The sequence below is a fragment of the Rousettus aegyptiacus genome, unplaced genomic scaffold (assembly GCF_014176215.1).
Source record: "Rousettus aegyptiacus isolate mRouAeg1 unplaced genomic scaffold, mRouAeg1.p scaffold_m13_p_2, whole genome shotgun sequence".
In the NCBI taxonomy this organism is placed as follows: Eukaryota; Metazoa; Chordata; class Mammalia; order Chiroptera; family Pteropodidae; genus Rousettus; species Rousettus aegyptiacus.
Window position 1 is genome coordinate 50190847 of NW_023416295.1, and position 21382 is coordinate 50212228.

Below are 21382 nucleotides of genomic sequence, written 5' to 3' on the forward strand. Positions count from 1 at the left end.
GCCCCTCTCTATTAATGATGGTGGAGTTGTTACACGGCTCTATCCATTTTGTTCCCCTTACTGGGGCTGGATGGGCTGAAGTAACAAAGTAAAACTAATTGACACGTAAGGAGACTGAATCTGAAACTTGAGCTTTTTAAGGATTTTGGTTCATACACTGTACCTAGTAGGCCACAGCCCAGAGCCTAGACCTGGGAGCCTGGCCAATATCACCAACAGGTTTTTATTATATTACGTGCAGGTGGGGGTCATCTTGCCAGTGAACAAGGTAAACCAAGGGTGTAGGTACCTGCCTTCTGAGAGTTATAGAGTTTAAGGTAAAAACATTAGTTAACCAAAAACTTGACAGCAAAGACATAAAGGTGAATACTATCATTTGTAGAATAAATGAAACAGAAGAAATAAGTTTATCTGTTAAAAGATCAGTTTAACAAGTACTTACCGATCTAATCAGTGTAGCTATTAAAAAAGGTAACAAATGAGGTACTACAAGTCATATTGAAGCTCATGCCTTCCTAAACAGCTGTGCAAAGAATACATATCTACTGCCCATTTAGAGATATGGTTACAGGTTTGGGGACCTGGGCCTCATGCTGTAAGAAAGTAGTTTTCATTAAAAAGTCAATATTTGTGATAACTCTTTTCCTCGAAATATCATACTAGGTAATCTGTATATGTTTAACTTAGACACAGTATTTCTATGATGAAGTTTGTTTTGCGTGAGTGTGACCAGGGGCTCAGTATGTGTTAAATTACAAGCATATATTCATCTGGCTGTATATCTCTATTTACCCATGATAGTTGAAGAATCATGTTTTCTGAATTAATAAAATAAATTTCCAGATGACTAAAGCCCAAGTATAAATTTCAACCATAGTTGCTGGAAGTAATTTGGAAGTTTAATTGCATTTTGTCTATTGAGGCAGGAAAGTATAATTGCCCTCATCTTTCATTTGTAGTGAATTTATGAAAATGTACCTTAAAAATGACGTAGTAAACTTACATGTTAAGGAGAAGAGTGTTGAATCTTCATTTTTGAAGGGCTAAATGCACATAAAATTCCTAAGTATGGTTCCTTGGAGAGGAATTTACTCCTTTTAGATGCTCGCAAGCAAGGGAGCGCTGCCCCTGTGGGCGCCCCTCATTCGCGACTCTCTGGACATCCGGTTTCCCAGGGCTCAAGCCTCCCTTGCCAGCCACAGGGGGCTATGTATGAGGTGGGTCAAGAAGTTTCTAAACTTTCTAGCCTTTGTTTGGAGGTAAGTACCTTGAGCCTTTTGGGTGATTTGCATTAACCGTATCCTCTATGCTCTAGCAATTTAAAGTGTGGTCCATGAGCCGGCTGCGTTGGGTCGCCTGGCAGTGTGCAGAAACAGACTCTCAGACCCCACACAGACCTGTGAAGTCAGCATCTGCATTTTCACAGGATACCCAGGTTACCCTTTATGTTCTGAGCACATCTTCCAGTTCCTATATAGTCCTAACACTTTAGCCCCTACCCCTAAGACTGTGGGAGGGAGAGTTCTCCTGATGTCCTGCTAGGCTCCTACTGATGGCAAGGTGGGATCTTTCTGGCGGCCTCCATTAGGACGACCCACAGGGCAGGCTAGTGTCACAGGAACTGACAGCATGCTGTTGCTTCCGTCAGGGCCCAGTGGCTTATAGGGGTCCCTCATGGGGTGCTTTTTCATCTTCCTTCTTACCCAGCCTTGCTGTCAGGGCCCCCTGGGGTTGCCACGACACCGCTCTCCACTGCCCTGGACATTGGTGTTCCTGTAATCAGCACTCCTCTTCCCCGCGCCTCTTCTTTTCTGCTGTCATTTCAGACTGGCATCGTTCCCCTGCCTCTGGGTGTCAAAGAGGGGGCTAAAGAGGACTTCTACACTGTGTTGGTTGCCCTTCCATTGTGCGGTTGTAACTTGGGGGAGAGTTTCAGGTTGCCAGGGGAGACCAGATGAACAAGAATTTGATTATAAGTAAAATCAAATCAGATGGTGAGATAGGGAGGGGTGGGTGACGTTAATGTGAATGGATTTTCTCCCTCTCTGTCCTTGAGCTAGGAGACATTTTTGAGTTACTTGCTGTTTCACGGATGTGGTAGCCAAGGATATTTTATTACTGGAGAAGTGGATCTGGAACACTGAATCATTTCCCTGCATAATTTTCTGTACACCCAGTCATTGTGGAATAGAAGTTAGTTGTCAGTGCTGGCTGCCAGGAGCAAGGTTCGAAGGGACAGGAACTGGGGCTCCTTGGGAGCTGAAGTGATGGGGGCGTGGGGTAAAAAGACATTGTTTTTAGAAGCTTGTAGCAGACCTAGTTCTAGTTTCCATGTAGGTATCTAGGATATTGTTTATAATATCAATATTAATAGTCAAAACATAATTAAACACTTAAGTGTCAGACATGTTCATTTATATTATTACATGTCCATGTGTTTTCTCATTTAATATTTTCAGCCATCCTGTGAGGTAGATATTATTTTTTTGTTCCCTTTTTATAATTGAGAAGACTGAGGCACAAATGCACAGGCAACTTGCCCAAGGTCACGTGGCCATTACAACTGTCTGGCCTCAGACTCCTACTCATAACTACTACATGACCAAGAGGAAGTACAGTGGGGCTGGGCTGGGTTTGGAAGTACAGGGTGAATGTTTCGGGAGTGTTAGGCATTAAAAAGGGTCATGTTAGGAATTATGTTTAAAAACAGAGTACAATGAGGAAAAAAAAAAAAGCCTGACCTTTGTTAGGTGGAGCTTGGAACAGACCCCAGTGTCTTGTTGGAGCTAATGCTCATCATGCTTCCTTGGCTCCTTATTAAGTGATTGTCTCGAAGCGTTTGTCTAGGTGCGCCTTTCTAGACTGGCTTCTGTATTGGTATGGTACTAGGCAAAGTATGTTTCCTCTTTGTCTGCTCTTTCCCTGTTCTGCTTATGAGGGGTGCTAGGGGGATTGTGGGATGCTGGAGGAAGGAGAAGAGACATGCTTCATCCTGTTTGCTTACTGTTCTTGTCAGCTTCTTTCCGGAAAGGGTCTTTTACTCTGCTCACAGCAGTTGGTTCTGGTCTCTAGCTTCTTTCTACATCCTGAATGCATCCTCCTGGTGTCCCTCAGAGATGCCATCAGCCAGTCGTCAGAAGTTTGAGTCCTGGCCCCATGTGGTCCTTCACTGAGAGTCCTTCCTCAGGGGTCCTGAGGGGCCAACACCTGCCCCTCGGAGGTCTGGTCTCAGCTCTGTGGATTGCCTCCGCTAAAATGTTAGATTCTGATAGCCCCATCCCCACTCTTTTATTCCCTCCTGTCCTAGGGCTGGTAGCTGCTTCCTACAGTTACTCTGTATCACACTATCTTTTCAGTTCCCTAGCACCTATCGAACCAATTCTTTATATTAAATAAATCTGTTGCCATACCTTCTGTACCTAGTTTTCCCAACTGGCCCCTGGCTGATAAATGTTCCCAAGTCCTGGTGTCCTGGCAGGGAAGGAGTCAGAAAAGCTGATACCCAGGATCCCTGGTTTTCAAGAATATAGGGGAATTGCTGGAAAAGCTTATTAAAAGTGTAGATTCCAGGCCTCTGGTTGCAATAATTCTGATTCAATAGGTTGAATATGGGCTCAAGAATTTACTTTATAAATAGACATCTTAGGCATTTCTAATGTAATTATCTAGTCTCAGAAGCTTTGAGAAAATCTGCCCCAATCGAGGGCATTCTTACAGGGCTATTTCCTGAGTCCGGAGTTGTTGTCCCGAGACTTAGAAACAAATTCTATGTATTTTAATTAATTTTATTTATTTATTTATTTTTTATAGAATGTGGTCTACACATATGCTAGTATTTTGACCAAAGGCCACCAATGTTGTACATCGCCCCTGGAGGCCAGACATCCAGCTCAGCAAGCTCTGATTCAATTAGCTGGAGAGAGGAGCTTTTCCCCTAACTGTGTACTGTCTGATTGCCAGGCCTTACACGCCCAGGTTGCTGTCCATTCAGAGAGGCGACTTTTTCTTCTCATACAAAGGCAACAGGCATGTGGCTGAGATGGAATGAGTGGGACTGATATCAAAGTAGATACTGGTTCTTTTTGGATTTCGAGCCCTTCCCATTTCCAGGTGGCTTAAGGTTGGAAGAGTAAGGAGTTGGAGACTGCCTCCAGACTATATTAGAGCACCATATTGGAACCAGGCCGCTTGTGTCTTTTGGCCTTTGCCAGTGGGTGTATCTGTTTATCTGTGTGAATAGCAATGGACATGCCTTTGTGGAATGTTGGCTTCTGTTTGGTCGATTTTATCAGTAAAACTAGTGGGTTTTGCTAGGAGTTGTTGCTTCCCCCTCAGAGAAGAACAGGAAGTTTTTCAATCCTGCCAGATCATGGGACTTTGAGTTTGTAGAGCGCAAGAACTTCAAAGTGACCTTTAACTGAATATAAAAATCCAGTTTGCTCTGTGAGAATGTGTCCCTCCTACAGTTCAGGGCCTGATGCGTGTTTCCTGAGGTGGATTTGGAGGGCTGTCATCGGCTCCTGTCAGTTACCTCTTCACGTTGTTAGGTGTTTTGTATCACCACTTTAGACTCAAGTACAATCACAGAAGCCCCTGCTTTATTTTAGCCTGCCACATTTTGTGTGGTTCTTACATGCTGAGCAGTGGCCAGGGGATTTAATTTTTAAAAATCGAGGTCCCCGACCTGTTCCAGTGGAACATTGCTCTTCACATTAGAGCTTTCGTTAGCTCTTTACTCCAGAATTGAAAGGGATGTTCTGCACTTTATAAACACCTTCAGGCAGATGGCCTTCCTAGGCTCATTTCATGAAGTTAACTGCCACACCCACCAACTAACTTAAAAACACACACAGTGAGCCATCCAGACAGAGATAGCATATTGAGTAAAAGTGTTCTTCTTCTTTGTTTCTAGGTTATGTAGCCTATATCAAGATATACTCTCCTAGCTTTGAGCACAGTTTCACCTCTCTGTCTACAGGTGGCCTCCCCAGGGATGGGTTTATCAGAGTTTCATTCACTTAGCAAACACTTACTAGGGCCTTCTGCATTTCAGGCAGGGTCTTGGGTGAAAGGGCCAATTTTAGGGTAACAGGGCTGAGAGAGACTATGAGCATCTAAGTGCTGTGAAGAGGCAGTAGTGAATCTTTGGGGGCAGAGAGGAAGTGACTAACTCTGCTTGGGGTTGTTAAAGAAGGTAGTAGCATCTCAAGTGAGTCATAGCCAATCCTTGGGACCCCTATTCAAATAAGGTAGACTTTTTCTTCAAGAATAAACACACATTCACTGACAGAGCCATTATATGTTTATTCCAAGTTTCATGTTGGTCATTGTCAACATTAGGACTAGACTCCTAGAATACAATTTCAGCTTTGAGGGGTCTAACTTCTGAGTGCTCTTTAGACTAATTGTTAATTTTTTTTTTTTTTTGGACTAGCAAGTAAACATATTCACAGTGTGATTTTTTTTTTTTTAGCTACTGTGTATCATTAAGAAAACAAAATGACTAGAGTAAGTCTTAATATTAATTACATTGAATTAGTTGGAAATTAAAGTCTGTTATTTAACAGCTCTATCACAGATAAACCACTCCTCTGTAACAAGTACTTAGAATTTCCCTGTACCCCCTAGTAACTTCATTATTGATTTTCTTTATGCTAGATAATTCCAATCTACCCTCTTCTGATTTTAGTAAGTGTAGAATAGGGTTTTTATTTTCATTTTTATTTTTTAATTGTTGCTTTAGATGTAGCTTGAGGTCCAAGGTGAGTTTATTGACATTCATTCCACTTTGATTCCACACACCAGTTTCTCTCTATCTTTCTTAACAATCAGAACCTCGGGCTACTTTTTGTTTTTCTGTGTTATTATCAGATGGTTCTTGCTGAGTTATATACAAGTGCCAATTTTCTTTGGTGAGGTCTGTGACCTCTAAAGGTTTTAACAAACCATGCTTTCCCAAGTAAGGTGGTTTATGCGGGTCAGTGGTGAAATGTAAGTACATTCACTGAGTGGCTATGTGTCCACTTCACTCTGTGTGTGTGTGTGTGTGTGTGTATGTTTAGGAAGCTCTAAATCTGTTCCAGCAACCTCAGAAGGAGGCTCTACTAACGGGTCCTTTTGATGGAGAAAGAAGGACATAACTCAGGCAGCTTGGCTGTAACACAAACCAGGCCACTCAGGAGAGTCACATGTTTGTAGTTGCCTAGAGAAATGTGACTGTCCTGTGCCCAGCCTGTCGTATGCACGGGATCTGTGTACCATTTATCTAGACAGGGCAGCAGTAGTGTCTGTTTTGTAAAGGACTCCATATAGCAAGTTGCATATAACACCTGTCTCACTGTTTTTATTCTTTGCATTTGACATGAGAGTTTACTGTGCACAAGTTCCTTTTACATAGAAGGCACTAAATGACTAGAAGTGTGGCAACTTCATATGCATAATGTGATAAATAATTTAAAATTTAGACCATTCGGTAAGGAAGAGTCCACCTCTAAAGCCAAACAGCAGGGATGCAGGGAGGCAAATCGCGGCCCACAGCAAGCGTTTGTGTGACTCACCATATTGTGAAGAAAATTAATCGCTAATGATATCATTTTAGGAGGTCTCACACAAAATTCTGGAATTTCAGCTTTTTTTTTTTTTTTTTTTTTTTTTTTGCAAAAAGCAGCATTTGCCATGCTAAGTCAGCCATCTCACACAGCAACAATGGGCAGAGGTAGAGTGGCAGCCGCACTCCTGCAGAGCTCACCTGTGTGTCCATTCACACCCTGGTCAGCTTCTGGCCCTCATGTGACCTGACTGGTTGCAGGGGCTTCGAGGCTGGACACACGGTATAAGGAGAGCACACAGAGTAAGTTGGATAGAGACTCGGAGGAAACCATCAGCTGGACCAAAGCCATTGCTTTTGTTTACTGCATACCACCAGCCAGCACCTCCAAAATGAAAGCTTGATACAGATCTGGACTATTTACTGACAAAGGACAAGTAAGCATATAATTAACCGTGGTGAGGAAATGGGCAAATTCTTGTTAAAGTTTTGGCCTGGAGCTCCTCAGTTAAGTGGGATGTGATGACAGAACTTCCTTCCACTGACTACCATTCATGTCAGGCTGATGGTTTTTATTTTTAAAATCCTCACATTTATGAGAAGGAGTTCCTGGACAGTTGACCACTTTATGTCCTAACTTTAACATAACGAAAAGTTCATAGACTAATCTATATTTTAAAAAGTACCAGATGTTTATTGCCACATTGTTCTGGTAGGGACAGGGGGGTGGGCCTGGAAAGAAAGAATACTCATCAATAAAAGAAGGGCTGAATAAATTGTGATACATCAACATCATGAAATATTAGGTGGCATTAAAATGACATATTGGCAGGACAACAGTTGACCTAGAGAGATTTCCTTGAAGAGTAATACTAGCTAAGATTTAATTAGTGCATCCTATGTGCTAGGCACAGTTCCAAGGGCTTTCAGCATATTAACTCATTTGATCCTCACGGCCACCCTGTGATCTCAGTGCTGTTTTCTCCATCATATAAGTGAAGAAATCAAGGCATGGAGAAGTGAAGAAAGTCATCCAAGGATAAGCAGTTGGTTGCTATGTGGCAGGGCTAAGGTATGAATTCATGTAATATGGAGGAACAAAGTAATTTTTTAGAATCATTTTTTTTTTAGGCTAGCGAAGTACATTTTCAGTGAGAAGTTTAACTATAGAATATTAATTCATAGCTGGTCCTGAATTCTCTGGCTTATTCTCTTACATTTTAGTCTCTTAGACTCTTCAGTCATGCTATATCAGACCTTAGAAATTATTTAGTCTTCTGGTTTTCCAGTTTCGCTTTCCTCTTTCCCCTTTTAAACCAACTGAATCTTTTTGGTAAGCAACATGAAACTTAGTCATGACTTGGAGCTACTTTGCCCTCTTTCCCCTTGGGTGCCATATAAACTACAGATATAGTCTCCCTCCTTAAGCTTACAGATGGAGAAATGAGTCCCAGAGAGAGATCCTAATATTAACTGAGTCGATGTTTCCAGGAATGTGAGGCACATGATGTTTTTCGGCCTTACCAGTAGATTTCATTATGCCCATTAAGGGATCTGAGGAACTGGGCCCGGTATCACAGAGGGAATCAGCACCAGGATTGGATGGGATTCCTGTCTAACCTTCTTTTCAGGGATCTTGCTCACCTAAGGCTTGGAAACAGTGGCCAACCAGAGCCCCTTTGATTGGATCCTGCCTCTTATTGTTATAAACTTAATTAGGAAGTTTTTTGGAACTTGTAATTTGTAGGGCATTATTTACCAGAGGTGCTAGTGGGCAGTGACTTAGAATAGACAAGGGAAGGCTTTTGTATTAGCCAGCTCTGGCTGCCATAACAAAATACCACAGAACGGATTCTCACAGTTTTGGCGGCTGCAGAGTCTTGATCAAGGCGGTGGCCGATTGGGTTCCTGGTGAGAGCTCTCTTCCCTTCCCTCCCTCATTCGTAAAGTGAGGGGTTGGACTTGATGTTCTTTAAAGCTCCCAGCAACATCTGATCTTGTTCCTGATCTTCATCGTAGTTGAGGAAAATCTTAGGATTTAAAGCAGAATCTCCAGAATGATTCAATGAATGGTTAAACCCGTTCATGCTTAGCAATAGTCTCAGGTTGTATAGTTTCATATATATTCTCTCTGGACATGAGAACCTGCCATTTGTTCTTTAGTCAGCTGTAGTTGTGAAGCAATAACAATTCGCTAGTTGTAAAGCTCTAATAAAAGACTTTCCCCATTTGAGAATTTTCTGGAATGTAGATTGAGGTTGGAGGGATGGCATTTTGGGGAGATTTACATTTGGAAGGGCTGAGAATGGCTTGCCATCAACAGCTAGTCACAGACGTTTGTTGATTTCTCTGTGGGGTACCAGGCCCAATGCTGCCTAGCTACTTATCACTTTCTGTGTGGCTCCTTCAGTGATGTTGTCTGTTCTGGAGACCTTGACTGGAAAATACACTTTGCTGTCAGCAGGGCTCTTTGTAGCGTTTGGCTCTGGTATCTGGAACATTCTGGATTGAGCCCAACATGGTGCAATCTGCAGGGCCAATGAAGCCAATCCAGTGGGACTTGGAGTAGCAGCTAATGGAGCAGCGAGGGAAGGGACAGGGAGGCCCTCTTAAACAACCTCTGAGAATAGCACTCTCTCCTGGAAATGAACTCTAGAGAGAGTGAGGCTCACTCAAACCTTCCCTCTAGGTTATTTCTCTTTTCTTCAACCATTTCTGACAGAAGAAAATATTTTCTTAGCAAGGCCAAAACAAATGAGGAAGAGAAGAGCATGCTGGCTTGTGGGAAGTAGGAAAAAGCACGAAGCCTGGGTCTGGCAGACCTGACTCAGGTCCCAGCTCAGGTACTTACTTATCAGCTGCGTGGGCAAGTTTTCCAAGAGCCAGTTTTCTCATGTATAAAATGAGGCTAATAATAAAGAATGTACAGGCTTGTAAGGAGAATTATATGAGTAGAGTGCCAACTGTACAGTGGGTGGTCAGTAAGTATGGATTTCCTTGCCCAGTGAACACAGGATGGACTTCCTGGAACAGGAGTCTTGAAGGCACAGACCTAGATTTGAAGCATTAGGGTGATCTGCTTGGGTTACTAGGTCAGGGGGCCAGAGCTGGTGATGAGACCATAGTAGACGAAAGGGCAGAACTTTTGGGTACTTCCTTGGGGTGGGAAAGCTTTGATCCGTGCCAGAAATGTCATGCCTTTCTATCACATATGTAAGGAAAGCTAATACTGATCTCTCTTATTGCCTAAAGATGCCCCCTCTCCCTGTTGATGATATTCGATGATTCATGTGTCGAGTGGTACCTGAAAAAAAAAAAAAAAACATAGTGCCACATCTGTTCCTCTTTTGCACAGTCCTGAGTACAGGCTGTTTACTCATTGGTAGTCTTGCAGTGGTGGAGGATTTATATGATTACAAGGAGCTTTCAGATATTCTTTGCAGAATTGAGATGCCTTAATGTTAGAGGTCTTTTTGCCCCTATGGAATATAAATTCGATTAGGAGCTCTTTGTGTTCTACCACAAATCATTACATGTCTACATTAGTCTCTTATAAAATATGGATAATGACATGACTCTGTCTCCTAAGAGTTAGAGTGCATTAGCTAATGATCATGAAACCTTAGAAATGAGAAATTCATATGAATGCCAAGAGCTTTTGTAATTACACATTTGCATCATTTTGCTTGGCATCCTTGAAAGTTGTGCTTTCAACATGAGAATACTCAGGTTGATCTGTTTTTCTAATTGCAGAGCAAGCTCAGAAGTAAGCTCAAAGAGTTCTCAGAACAGATAAGTTGTTACAGCATCTCATGGAATCCCTGAAGTAGCTCAGGCTGGAGTGGTTTGGTTTGCTCTGAAGTGGAAGAAGAGCCTGAGATATTTTAAAAGCGCTTACGTTAGAAAATATCAGGACCTGCGGATGGTAATGGGTTCCATGCAGGGTTGTATTTGGATGCTCATGTCCCTTGTCCCCATATCCTCAGACCCGCCACTCTCTCAGCCCTTGTTCTGAGGGGCAGTAAACACGTCATATTGCAGTGAGCTCTTTTGATGTGGGTCACCTTCCTGGATTGTGAGCCTCTGGAGCACGGAGACTGTCTTTGTATCCTGTAAAAAGTCCAGTTTTTCTTTTTTTCCCTTCCAGATAATTATTTTCAGACTTTAAGAAATCTTTTTAAAAAGATGTCAAATGGTGATAATGTTTTGAATACCTTGAGTAGAAGACCTTTTTTAAAACAAACAAACAAACAAACAGATATTTATGAAGGCGGTCATGCATGATAACCAGAAAGTGTGCCATTTGATAGCTGATGTTGTTTCTACTTCATTTCAGGCAGCGGAGCTACTGCTGTGGTCCAGGCTGCCCTGTGCAAACCCAGGCAAGAACGTGTGGCCATAAAGCGGATCAACTTGGAGAAATGCCAGACCAGTATGGATGAACTATTAGTAAGTAAAAGTGAAGGGGATACCTGCTGGTTGTTTCTTAATTTACGGGTATAGGTATATGGAGATGAATGGGAGAAGCAGAAGAGAGAGCTAAGACAACTTGGTTTTATCTCCTGTTTTTGACATACAACATTTCTTGGAACACAGTCCACTTTTTCCTCCCCTGATTAATTAATTATGCTGTACATTATGATTGTGTTGTGTAGTGTACAACTTACCTCTTCTGACAAACAGTATTTTTGTCATAATTTCCAGTTGGGGATGATCTCAGTATTGACACACTATTTTAGAAAACAAGGGAAACAGACTCAGATGACGCTAAGGTTATGTGAGAGTGAGTGAAGGATTGGATGGGGAGCTTCTGTTCCCTGGTCTAGAATAATGACACCAATAAGAATTGCTCCCCAAGTAATTCATAGGTCATTTTGGCTTTCATAAATGACAAAATCACTTACAAATTCCAGTCATTTACAATACTGCAGGGTAGCTTGCATTTAGCTAGAAAGAGGAGTTTTTGTTTTTTATACACGGCTACTTGTACTTCTTACTGTAAACGAAGTGCATCACATAAATAATTGGAGCTTGTCAGTGTGGATATGACTCTAGTAGCATTGGTGGGTTGAAGGAACATTTGCTTTTGGCTTAACTGACTCATTATTAAATGAACAGCTTGGCAAATGGTTGTTAGTTGCCCAGCAAACTGTGAAGGGTTTGAGAGTTTAATCTCATAAATATAGTTGTCGTTCTGCCTGCCAGTTTTCTTTTTTGCCTTTTGGCCATTTATCTGAGGATAACAGAAGACCGCAGTGGAGGAGTTAACTGATTGGTTATCCCAATGCTAACCCCAGTACAAATATCAGTCCAATAGCCTCATACAAGCAACAAAGTATAGTGACAGTTGGCTCCAAATGAAGAAGGCTTTTGTTATGTTCTACATTGGGAATGGGATGTTTTAACAAGAGCTTTTTGTCTTTACTCAGAATATAGCTTTTATTTCGGGCTTAATTACGGCACACTATAGTATAAATTAAGCACAAGGATAAAGCTGTACTTTTCCAGATCTCTTTGGCCTTACATTTTAAATTAGACTACACAAGGCATTGATTTCACTGGGATTGAAGCAACAGATTGCCAGCTAAAACACTGATTAAACATGGGCTTCCACAATTTAATGTTAATTAAAAAAAAATTGCATACATTTAAGTCTTTTACCTTCATCAGAATTTCAGCTGTGCTTTGCTTTTACTGAAACTATTACTGCGTACTTCTGTTGCTTGCTGTCGCCATGACCAATAATTGTGCCTTTCTCATCTGACCAGTTTTCAGGGTCACTTTCTGTGAGTGGAAAAAGTGTTGAACAGATTGTGGGAAGAGTCAGGTCCTGCTTCTGCCACTGACTTGTCTTTTAACTTTAGTCAAGTTACCTAACAGCTCTGCCCTATTTAAAAAGAGTCGAATTGGACTCTCTCTGAGATCCCTTAGTTCTCAAAGTATGTGGCTGTACTAAGTATACATTAACTTTTTAAAAAACTTGGAGTATAGTTTAAATTTATGTGCTGGTTGGAAATATCACTGAAGACTTTGCCTCCATGTATTTGATTGCGGAGCTCTGTTGGAGGTGTCATAGCCATTGTTTTGCCACCAGCAGAATACTACACAGAGTGTGTGTAGGGCTTGTTTGTATTGTGTCTGACAGTTCTGGATCAATGCTGTGGCCCCTGGTCTCTACCAAGCCCTCACAATTACCTCAAACCTCCACGTTTTCCCGCTGCTGGCTTTTATCAGCACTGGGCTGTAAGTGATGATAGCTGTATAAGGGGCAAGTGGAGGTCAGAGGGAGAGAGTCATTCCCGGTCCTTTCCTCTGTTTCCATGGGAACAAGAAACCTATCAGTGTAATTTGGAGGTCCTCATAATTTAGGTAGAGCTGTCAATGTAAGGATCGGTGCTTTTATGGCTTTGTGCTTGGCTCCATTATTCAGAAGTCTTAGGATTTATGAGTTTGCTTCTTAGCAGTTATTTATATCTTTCATTCTTTTTTCTCCCCTAATGCCCATGTTGTATTAATAAAGTATGTGTGCATAATTATCTATTTTTCATTTAAAAATATATATTGTTTTAGTGCTTTGATCTCGCCTTCGACCTTTTGATGTCTCGATATTTCTAGAAATGGAGGGGATTGGCTGTGGTTCTTTAGGATGTATTACTCCTAGGTCCTTTTCAAACAAAAAGAAAGAGAATTCACGGTATAGGTTGTCTAATGTTGCCTAGCTGTTGACACATGAGATTGTGTGAAGCAAAGTTGCTGTGATCTTTTCAATTTCTAATACTGCTGTTGCTTGCACTTTTATTATCTCTGTGGGGTCACATTTTGGCAGTGTTTAGACATCTGGTATCCTAATAATCCTTTAATTCCATGTGTATGTGTATTTTATACAGGTCAGTGCTCTGCATCATTTTATACTCTTTGCCATGTGTTAACTGGAAACCATTGTTCTTGTAAGAAACAATGGTCACTAGAATTCTTATCTTGTGAGAGTGTTATGTCATAGAAGTCACAATTATCAACTATTTGTTGGCTATTGGAATATCTGCCTCCCCTGCTGAAAATGTATTACCTCCCACCCCCTGCTTTGAGCTTTGTCCCTACCCTAGTTCTCTTGACTCCCATAGAAAGGTGAGATTTACATACAGAGGTCAGATGTGATAGTACAGAACAGTTTTGGACAGCTTGCCCTGGACTTTGCTTCTTTACAGAGGGGAGACTATTAATAGATTTTCCTGTGGTCATGGAATTTATTTCAGGTTTGAATGAAGAAGGATTTGAATGATTTTATGATTTCTGAAGCAAAGTGAAAATTACAGTGCCAGATTCCCTGAGAATAAAGGGAAGAAATGATAGATGAAATCATTGGTATCAAAAAATTGTTAATTTAAATAAAATTTATGCTATTGATATGAGTACCGTAATTCCTCAAAGACGGTTTGATTTCAGATCTAATATATGTTAACTTATTTGGTAAGTACTTAATAAGTTTCTACATTGTGCTTAGACCTATAAAAAGGGCTAGTTTGGGTGTATTTATTGGAGGACAAAGATATATGCTCACTAAAAATTCATTTTATTTAACAGTAGTTAAAACACCCGAGAATAAATGTTTTCTGTGGCATCACATGAAAAGCATTTAGTTAATCTAATTATTTTCCTATGCATTCTTTTAAATTTTCATATATATTTTACACTTTGGCCTTTAACTGTATTCTAATATCTCTAGGTATGATCTTGGTGGTTAATTTCCAGGAGCCAAAGGGGTGTTATTGGTCTGGTCTGTATTTCTGACCAGCCCAACCTAGATGTTTGGGTAATTTCTGAGATTTGTTAATCTCACATTTGTTGTTAACCCTGTATATTTTAACCCTACAATGGTGTAAATGACTAAGTATAGTTAACTTAACACACTCTGAGAGATATTTCTAATTTTAGAGCAGAACTTATTAATTCCATAATTATTAAACCCTACTAGATGGTAGGCACTGAGCTAGCTGATGGGACAACAAAGAGGCTGCCTGTTCCTTGGGGAGCCCTTGGACCAGAAAATGAGTCTATTCATTTTTATATTGAGTTGGTGAGATTTTTTTGAGCTAGGGAGATATTTCTGCACCTTTTCCTTTTATTTTCCTGGAAATGGTTTAGGAGATTGATAGATTTCCTAATGTCTATTCCATTGAAGGAGTTCTCGCTTTCCAGTAGGAATTTAAGACTTGCTAAATGGGTCTGACCCGCTGTCGTGCAGATTCGTATGTTCTGTGTGAAGACGGCCTTGAGGTTTCTTGAAAAAGCTGCTTCTCCTGTTTGTGGTCAACCTCAAAGGTTAGGGATGTGACTCCAGGGCTCACTTGGCTTCCCTTAAAATTTGTTACATGAGTGAGAAATTAATCTGCTTTTTCTGAAAGTCATCTGTCTTTTCAATCTCTATCACCAGGTACAATGAATTGCATAAATGTGAATAGTCCTTCCTTTTATTTATCCTAAAACCTACTTTTCCAACTTTTGTGATACTCTCCTTTATTTTTACCCAGGTATCAATGAACATTTTGGTTCATAATCGTACTTGACCTTATTTATGGTTTTTCAGACTTTAACCATATCATTCTTAATTTTTTTTTTCTCTAGACTTGAGTTCTATACTTTTAGTTTGTCTTTGGTTCCTAGTCATAGAAAACTGAGTAGCATTTTTGTTATTCTTTCACATATATCAATACCATCAAAACTTATAGTTTCATTCTTAGGAGCAGGCAAACTCTATGTATAAGAGAAGTCATGGGCTTGGAGCCAGGCAGAGTACTTGTTTCTTTAAAAAGTAAATGAAAGGAACACAAAAAAAGTCTATTAAGTGATCATGAAATAATATGTAATTATCATTACAATAATTTAGTTTGGGATGGATGACAAACATGAACAAAGTCATTTCAAAAAACAGCGGCTGCACAAAAGTGATGAATGCCAAAACTGTGCTAGAGGGGAAGTTGCTCCCTGGGTCAGAGGGCCTGTGTTCTTCGCAGGGGTCACGGTCTTTGCATGAGTCTGTTGCACCTCTGGTCCTCAGTCTCCTCGTTCATTCAATAAGGAATCTACTCCATGGTAAAAACTTATTTTCATCACCAGTGTTCTATGACTGTGTATTTAAATATTAATTCTTTTAGCAAAATCACTTTAAAATGACTGGAGCTTTTCAAAATGCTAATTACTAGTTAGCAAATTATGCTTTATAATTTAGGATGGAGTCAAGTGACTCCAGTACTGCGGTGTAACAAAACTCACTATGAATTCGTAGATTTGAGTACGGAGTGTGCCATCTGTTTCTCCTATGAAAGAGTTTCTCAGTCTTGAACTAGAAAAATTCTGGTATATGCCCTTCTATATCATTTTTATAAAGATATTTTATTCATCTTACTGACAGTATTGGTGGATAAATGAAGAGCTTTCTTTACTCAGAACAAAGCCACTGCCCTCATTTTGCTTTCTGCTATAGTGTTATTTTATTATTTTTCATTTCTCTTGATCTTCTGTTCCTTCCCTACTCCCTTTCCCTCCTTCTCCCCCACTGCCTCCCTTCCTTCTTTTCTTTCTACTTTCCTTTCTTCTTTTTAGAGGAATGAATTAGCTATGCTATGTAGGTTATTATGGAGACTAGGTATTTACTTTGCCTAATGATAATTTGAGAAAATAATTATTCACTAATCGTTACTGACACAAGCATCTCGCATCCTTTTAAAATTAATTTATAATATTTGGGGACCTCTGAGCATTCCTCTACTCAGAAGATCTTTTTTTCCCCCTTTTAATTAAGGTTTAAAATTTTTGTAAAAATCTTTTTTATGCTGTTTTACTGCTGTAATTGTGTCAGTAGTTTTACAAATATTGTTGATTGCAGAAAAAATTATGCCATTTTGAGGATGTCAGCTTAAAAAACTGGAAGCCATATTATGGGTTTTCTTTATTGTATCAGTGAAAGTATTTTCCCTTCTTTTCGAACTAAAGATTTTTTAAATAGTAAATTAATTATTCATATCCCAGCACCTGCCTTATCATATGTGGTAACAAGTTACATTTGGTCATTTCATGTAGAATCTTTTATCCTAAGGCTATAGCATTAAAATGCAAGCCTACTTCACAGAATGTGGTAGTTTTGGCCATTTCAGGTTCTCAGCCATTGAATTTTGTGCCTTGCCACTTAGCTTTGTAATTATTTTCATATGATTTGATGTTTGTGTTTATCCAAATACAGTCCGATTGAGGGCAGAATTAGAAATGGGAAATTTTTGAATATTTTGGAAGACAAACATTTTTAAGACATCAAAGAATAAATACTATATATGTATATGTAAAACTAATTTATTTTTACGGCTCTAAAGTTACATTAGCTTAGGAATGTGTATGATTTGGTTGGAGAAAACAATTTTCATTTTTGGAACATCAAATGTAAAAGTTATGTAGTTGATTCAGATAATTAAATATACTAATTGAATTTACTTTTAAGTGTTTTTATACATTTATTAATTGTGGCTTGCTAAGATGTTTTACATTTCATTTTTTTTTCTTCCAAAAAGTAAAAAGTTGACCTTGCAAGGACACTTGTTTCTGGACTTACATGAGCTCAGTAACACAGAGACCCAGCACATACTCATTTTCAGAGTAGGAGAAAGTAAGGAAAACATTCCCATGTTGAATACAAGTTTAGTTACATCTCATTTTTTTTATACCTCACTTTTGCTATCTTCGTAGACTTCTGGAAAATGTTGTTACTAAGGTCGAGGCAAATGATTTTGTTCTTTCCTAGATTATCTTCTTTCTTATGTTGAGTTGGTTACTTCCACAATTAATTAAGCTGCTGCTGAAAAAGAAGGACTTTGTAATATTCAGGAAGATGTTTGGGGGAGAGTATTAGGTGGGGTTTCTGCCACTTTTGCAGGAGGGTTGTTCCCGGGCAGAACCCCAGACTGCAGATTGTACCCAGTCATGGGAAGGGGCACCACACATACACACAAAAAATTACCCTTCACTTCACATTCTCATCTTTTGGTGATAAAGCCAAATACCGCATTAGTGCTACACGGTGGTCTGGCGGTTTCCAGCAGCATCAATTGGCTGATGAGAAAAATGTTTTGTGATTCTGTTATTAATGAAGCCTTCAACTTTATTTTTTCCAGTATTCCTAATTATTGACAATTAAATGACCAAATAACAGTTGTTGATGGCTGAGTCTAGTTCAGATTCTGTGATGGCCAACTGAGAGCCTTCAGAACCCGTGAGGCATCTTCATGGCTGTCCACTGAAGATCTTTTGTAGCCAACTCTAAAAGAAAATGGCTCTTTCCAATTGAGTTTTCTTATACTACTTTCAACATCACTTTTTTTATTCTTTTCTTTCTTTTCCTTCCTTGTTTCTATTCAAAGAAATACCTATACCAGTGACTTCTACACTTCTAAGCAAAATTCTTTAGCTTTTTTAAAGACATTTTTTGCAGAGTGCCCAATTTTGTGACATAACCAAGGCCCTGGGATGTACATTCTGTTCTGTCAGCAAGTAGATATTTACCCATTGTGATCCCTGCTGATGTCGAGGGATTTTCCAGACCTTCAACTCCCTTGAAATTTATCTTAACTAAATGGCAAGGGACATTGCTCGATTCATTAGTAAGTGGTACAGTCAGAATATTGGACTTACTCTTCCTTGAGTAGGTTTTTCCCTATTGCTTCTCTTAATCTAAAAGAGGCAAGAGGTTTCTGCATATGCGATGTATAATTTTTCATAATTTAAAAAAACTCTCAATGACATTTTTCATGATTGAAAATGACAGTCCAGAAAAATGTACTGCTATTATAAGAGCTTTGTCAATCTTTTTTCTTCCCTTTCTTGGCTGACATTTGAAATCATTGAAGTCTCTGGGTTTTCTTTCTTTCTTTCTTTCTTTCTTTCTTTCTTTCTTTCTTTCTTTCTTTCTTTCTTTCTTTCTTTCTTTCTTTCTTTTTCTTTCTTTCTTTCTTTCTTTCTTTCTTTAAATCTACTTGAAGTATTGAAATATTTATGAATATGGATTAGTTTACCCTTTTTAATGATGCTGATGTTATGGAAGTACAAGCTGGAGAATGAATTTCTGCAAAGTGTTTGTATTTAACATGGTTACCTCCATATACTTTAAGGAACTATTTAAATGTTTGGAGGGAGTTGAATTCATTTTAAAGATGTATTTGGTTATCTCTTGTATTTGGAAATACATATTTCATTTGATAGTATTTGTATATCATATCTGTTTTTTCCTTTTTAGATTAATTTGTAATATGGAAATGTGCCTGGGAGCTAGATGTTTCTCTCAGCATTTCATTGAAAGAATAATGCATCTTAGTGCTTAGCTTGAAAGCAGTGGTTTTCAACTTCGGCTGCACATTAGAATCTTCCAGGAGCTTTTGAAAATTTTCATTCTCAGGCTGTATCCTAAACCAATTTACATCAGCATCCCTGGGGCCAGGATCCGGGCGTTAGTACCTTTTAAAGCTCCCCATGCCATTTCAGTGTGCAGCCAAGGCGGAGAACCTCTGCTTTAGAATAAAGGTAGATCTAGCATCTCCTCAGATTTAATTGCACATAATATTAGAGCTTGAGTAGGTTTGATTTCTGAACTAAGGCTGAGGAGCATATTTTTCCACCGATATCAGATAAAAAAGAATCTACTTAGGATTTACATAACTTGTGAAAATATGCTAATTTGTTAAGTATAGTTTAATATTTTGAATTCAGAATTCATTTAAGCTTTTTTTTCTTCAATGTGAATCTTGTCTTAAAGGACAAAAGAAATTAGGCTTTAACTTTTTTCTAGTTCTTACATCTCCAAATTCTTATTTTATTTTATTTATTTTTTGTTGTTCTGAGCCCTTTGCATAAATACATGTTTAGATTCGTTATTACAGAAGGGATTCATGGAGTATGACAAGGTGATGTAAGTTAAACAGAGAGTGAGATAAATAGGAAAATGCAGATGGGGACAATGTAGACTCAGGAACACAGCTAAACATTTATGGCCCAATGACTTGTTCACACATTACAGGATACTCCCTGAGCCAGCTGGGCACACTGAGTGCGTTATGTGATATTTCTGTAGGAAAAGGTGAGTGCCGCTGCCAGGATCTGTCTCTGAGCCTTTGAGGCTCAGTCAGGAACTTGGGACACTCGAGGTTAGTGATCAATATGGAGATGCTCACAGGCTAAGAGGGAAGTGAGACATTGAGAGACTGACTTTTAACATTTGTATTGTGTTAAGCATTCTGCAGGGAGTTTTATAGATCTCATTTTGCTTGTGTCGCAGCAATCCTGTGTAGATGGCATTATTAGGCTCCTTTTACAGAAAGGAGACTGAGGCTCAAAGATATTGGATAACTTGCCCAAGTTATCAAACTGGTCAGTGCACAGCCAGCTTCGAAGCCAGCTGTGTCTTAGCTGTAGCCCTTCTTAAGTGGCTCCTGCTGGGTCACATCCCTGTTGATCACAGTTCCTGCTTATCCTCAGTACTATTTATAGGAAAACAAATTTTTTTTTTTTTTTTTGGTGGGGAGGGATAAACACCACATAACAGTTATAGAAAAGCTCTTATAACTATTTATACACTTTTTTTTTTTTCATTTTTCCAGGTTTTGTTTTTTTGGCAGTGTTTTTCTTCCCAAGTCATCGTATTTCCAGGGTAGGATACTCATGTTTTTTTGTATCTTCCACCAAACCTAGTGTGTCCCACATGAGAAGCCTGTGTCAGTCATGCCTTGGTTTGGCAAATTTGGCTCGGTTGACATGGTGGCAGTATGTGGGTGTCCCTCTTTCATTTCTCTTCCGCCCACATTGTTCCTAGCAGAGGGATGCTGCTGTGGCTGCCACTTCGGTTTTAGCAGATAGAAAGGCCTTTTACTTGCTACCCCATTTTAGGTCAATTTCCCCACTCTTGTGAAATCTCACTTGTGACATGTTTCAGATGAATTGCATGAGCAGATCCAGCTCTTTAAGCCACAGGGAAAATTAAATACTGTGCCTTTGCTTGGTTTGGCACTTGGCGACATGTCTGAGTCTTATTTCATTGGATTACCGAGGGAGTCACAGTGTTACAGTCCTTGATTATAGTTCTAGGAAATGTGCTGCATGGATTTCAGAGTTCTTTGAGTTCTTCCAACTTTGACCTTGTGTTTTTTTTTTCTTCCTTTAAATTTTTTACCCTTTCCCATATTTGTGAAATGCAAACCACGTTAATGCTACAGTCTCCCTTATTTCCAACTTTGGTTTCTTTAGGTCAGACTCGGCTGGGTGGTGCCTCTGGGCCTGCTCTCCCACTCGGGCTGTGCTTTCACATTCTCTCCATTCATGTGCCTCTCGGCCTCCTTTCTACTACTTTGCCACGCATAGTCTGGTATCTGGACATGAAGCATCAACATCAGTTGGAAGCCTGTTAGACATGCAGAATTTCAGGCCCCACCCCAGACCTACTGCATCAGAATCTGCATTTTCACAAGGTTTAAGTTATCTGTGTGCATGTTTGAGTTTGAGAAGTGTTGCTGTAAATCACACTTCTTCCATGGATCATGCCCTAATTAAGGGAATAGGGTAGAAGAATTGGATTAAAAGTTGTTTTTTTTTGTTTTTTTTTTTAAATCATATCCGTTTATTCATCTTTGGCCAGTACTTTTGTCACTTTTACAGCTAGGAAGAAATGACTATGTTTGGGAATGAATGGCTTCACCTTCCTGATGAGTGAATTAAGGCATTAGGAAAAGCTTGGGTAATTTAGCTGATAGACTCTTACCAAGGAAGGACTCAAATGGCCATCACCACTGTTTCGAAAAGAAATGG

At 39.6% G+C, this 21382-nt stretch overlaps 1 protein-coding gene across 5 annotated transcripts in view; it reads left to right on the plus strand.

Moving 5' to 3' along the window:
• The window catches only part of STK39 (serine/threonine kinase 39), a 267366-nt gene that overhangs the window by 40466 nt on the left and 205518 nt on the right, over positions 1-21382 (plus strand). For 3 of the 5 annotated variants that reach the window (XM_016165366.2, XM_036236021.1, XM_016165365.2), the window contains exon 2: positions 10884-10996. In XM_016165366.2, the coding sequence (XP_016020852.2) occupies positions 10884-10996 (113 nt within the window). Of the gene's footprint in view, positions 1-10159; positions 10473-10883; positions 10997-21382 lie in introns of those variants that run through there. The other 2 variants (XM_016165368.2, XM_016165370.2) reach the window with 2 other exon arrangements.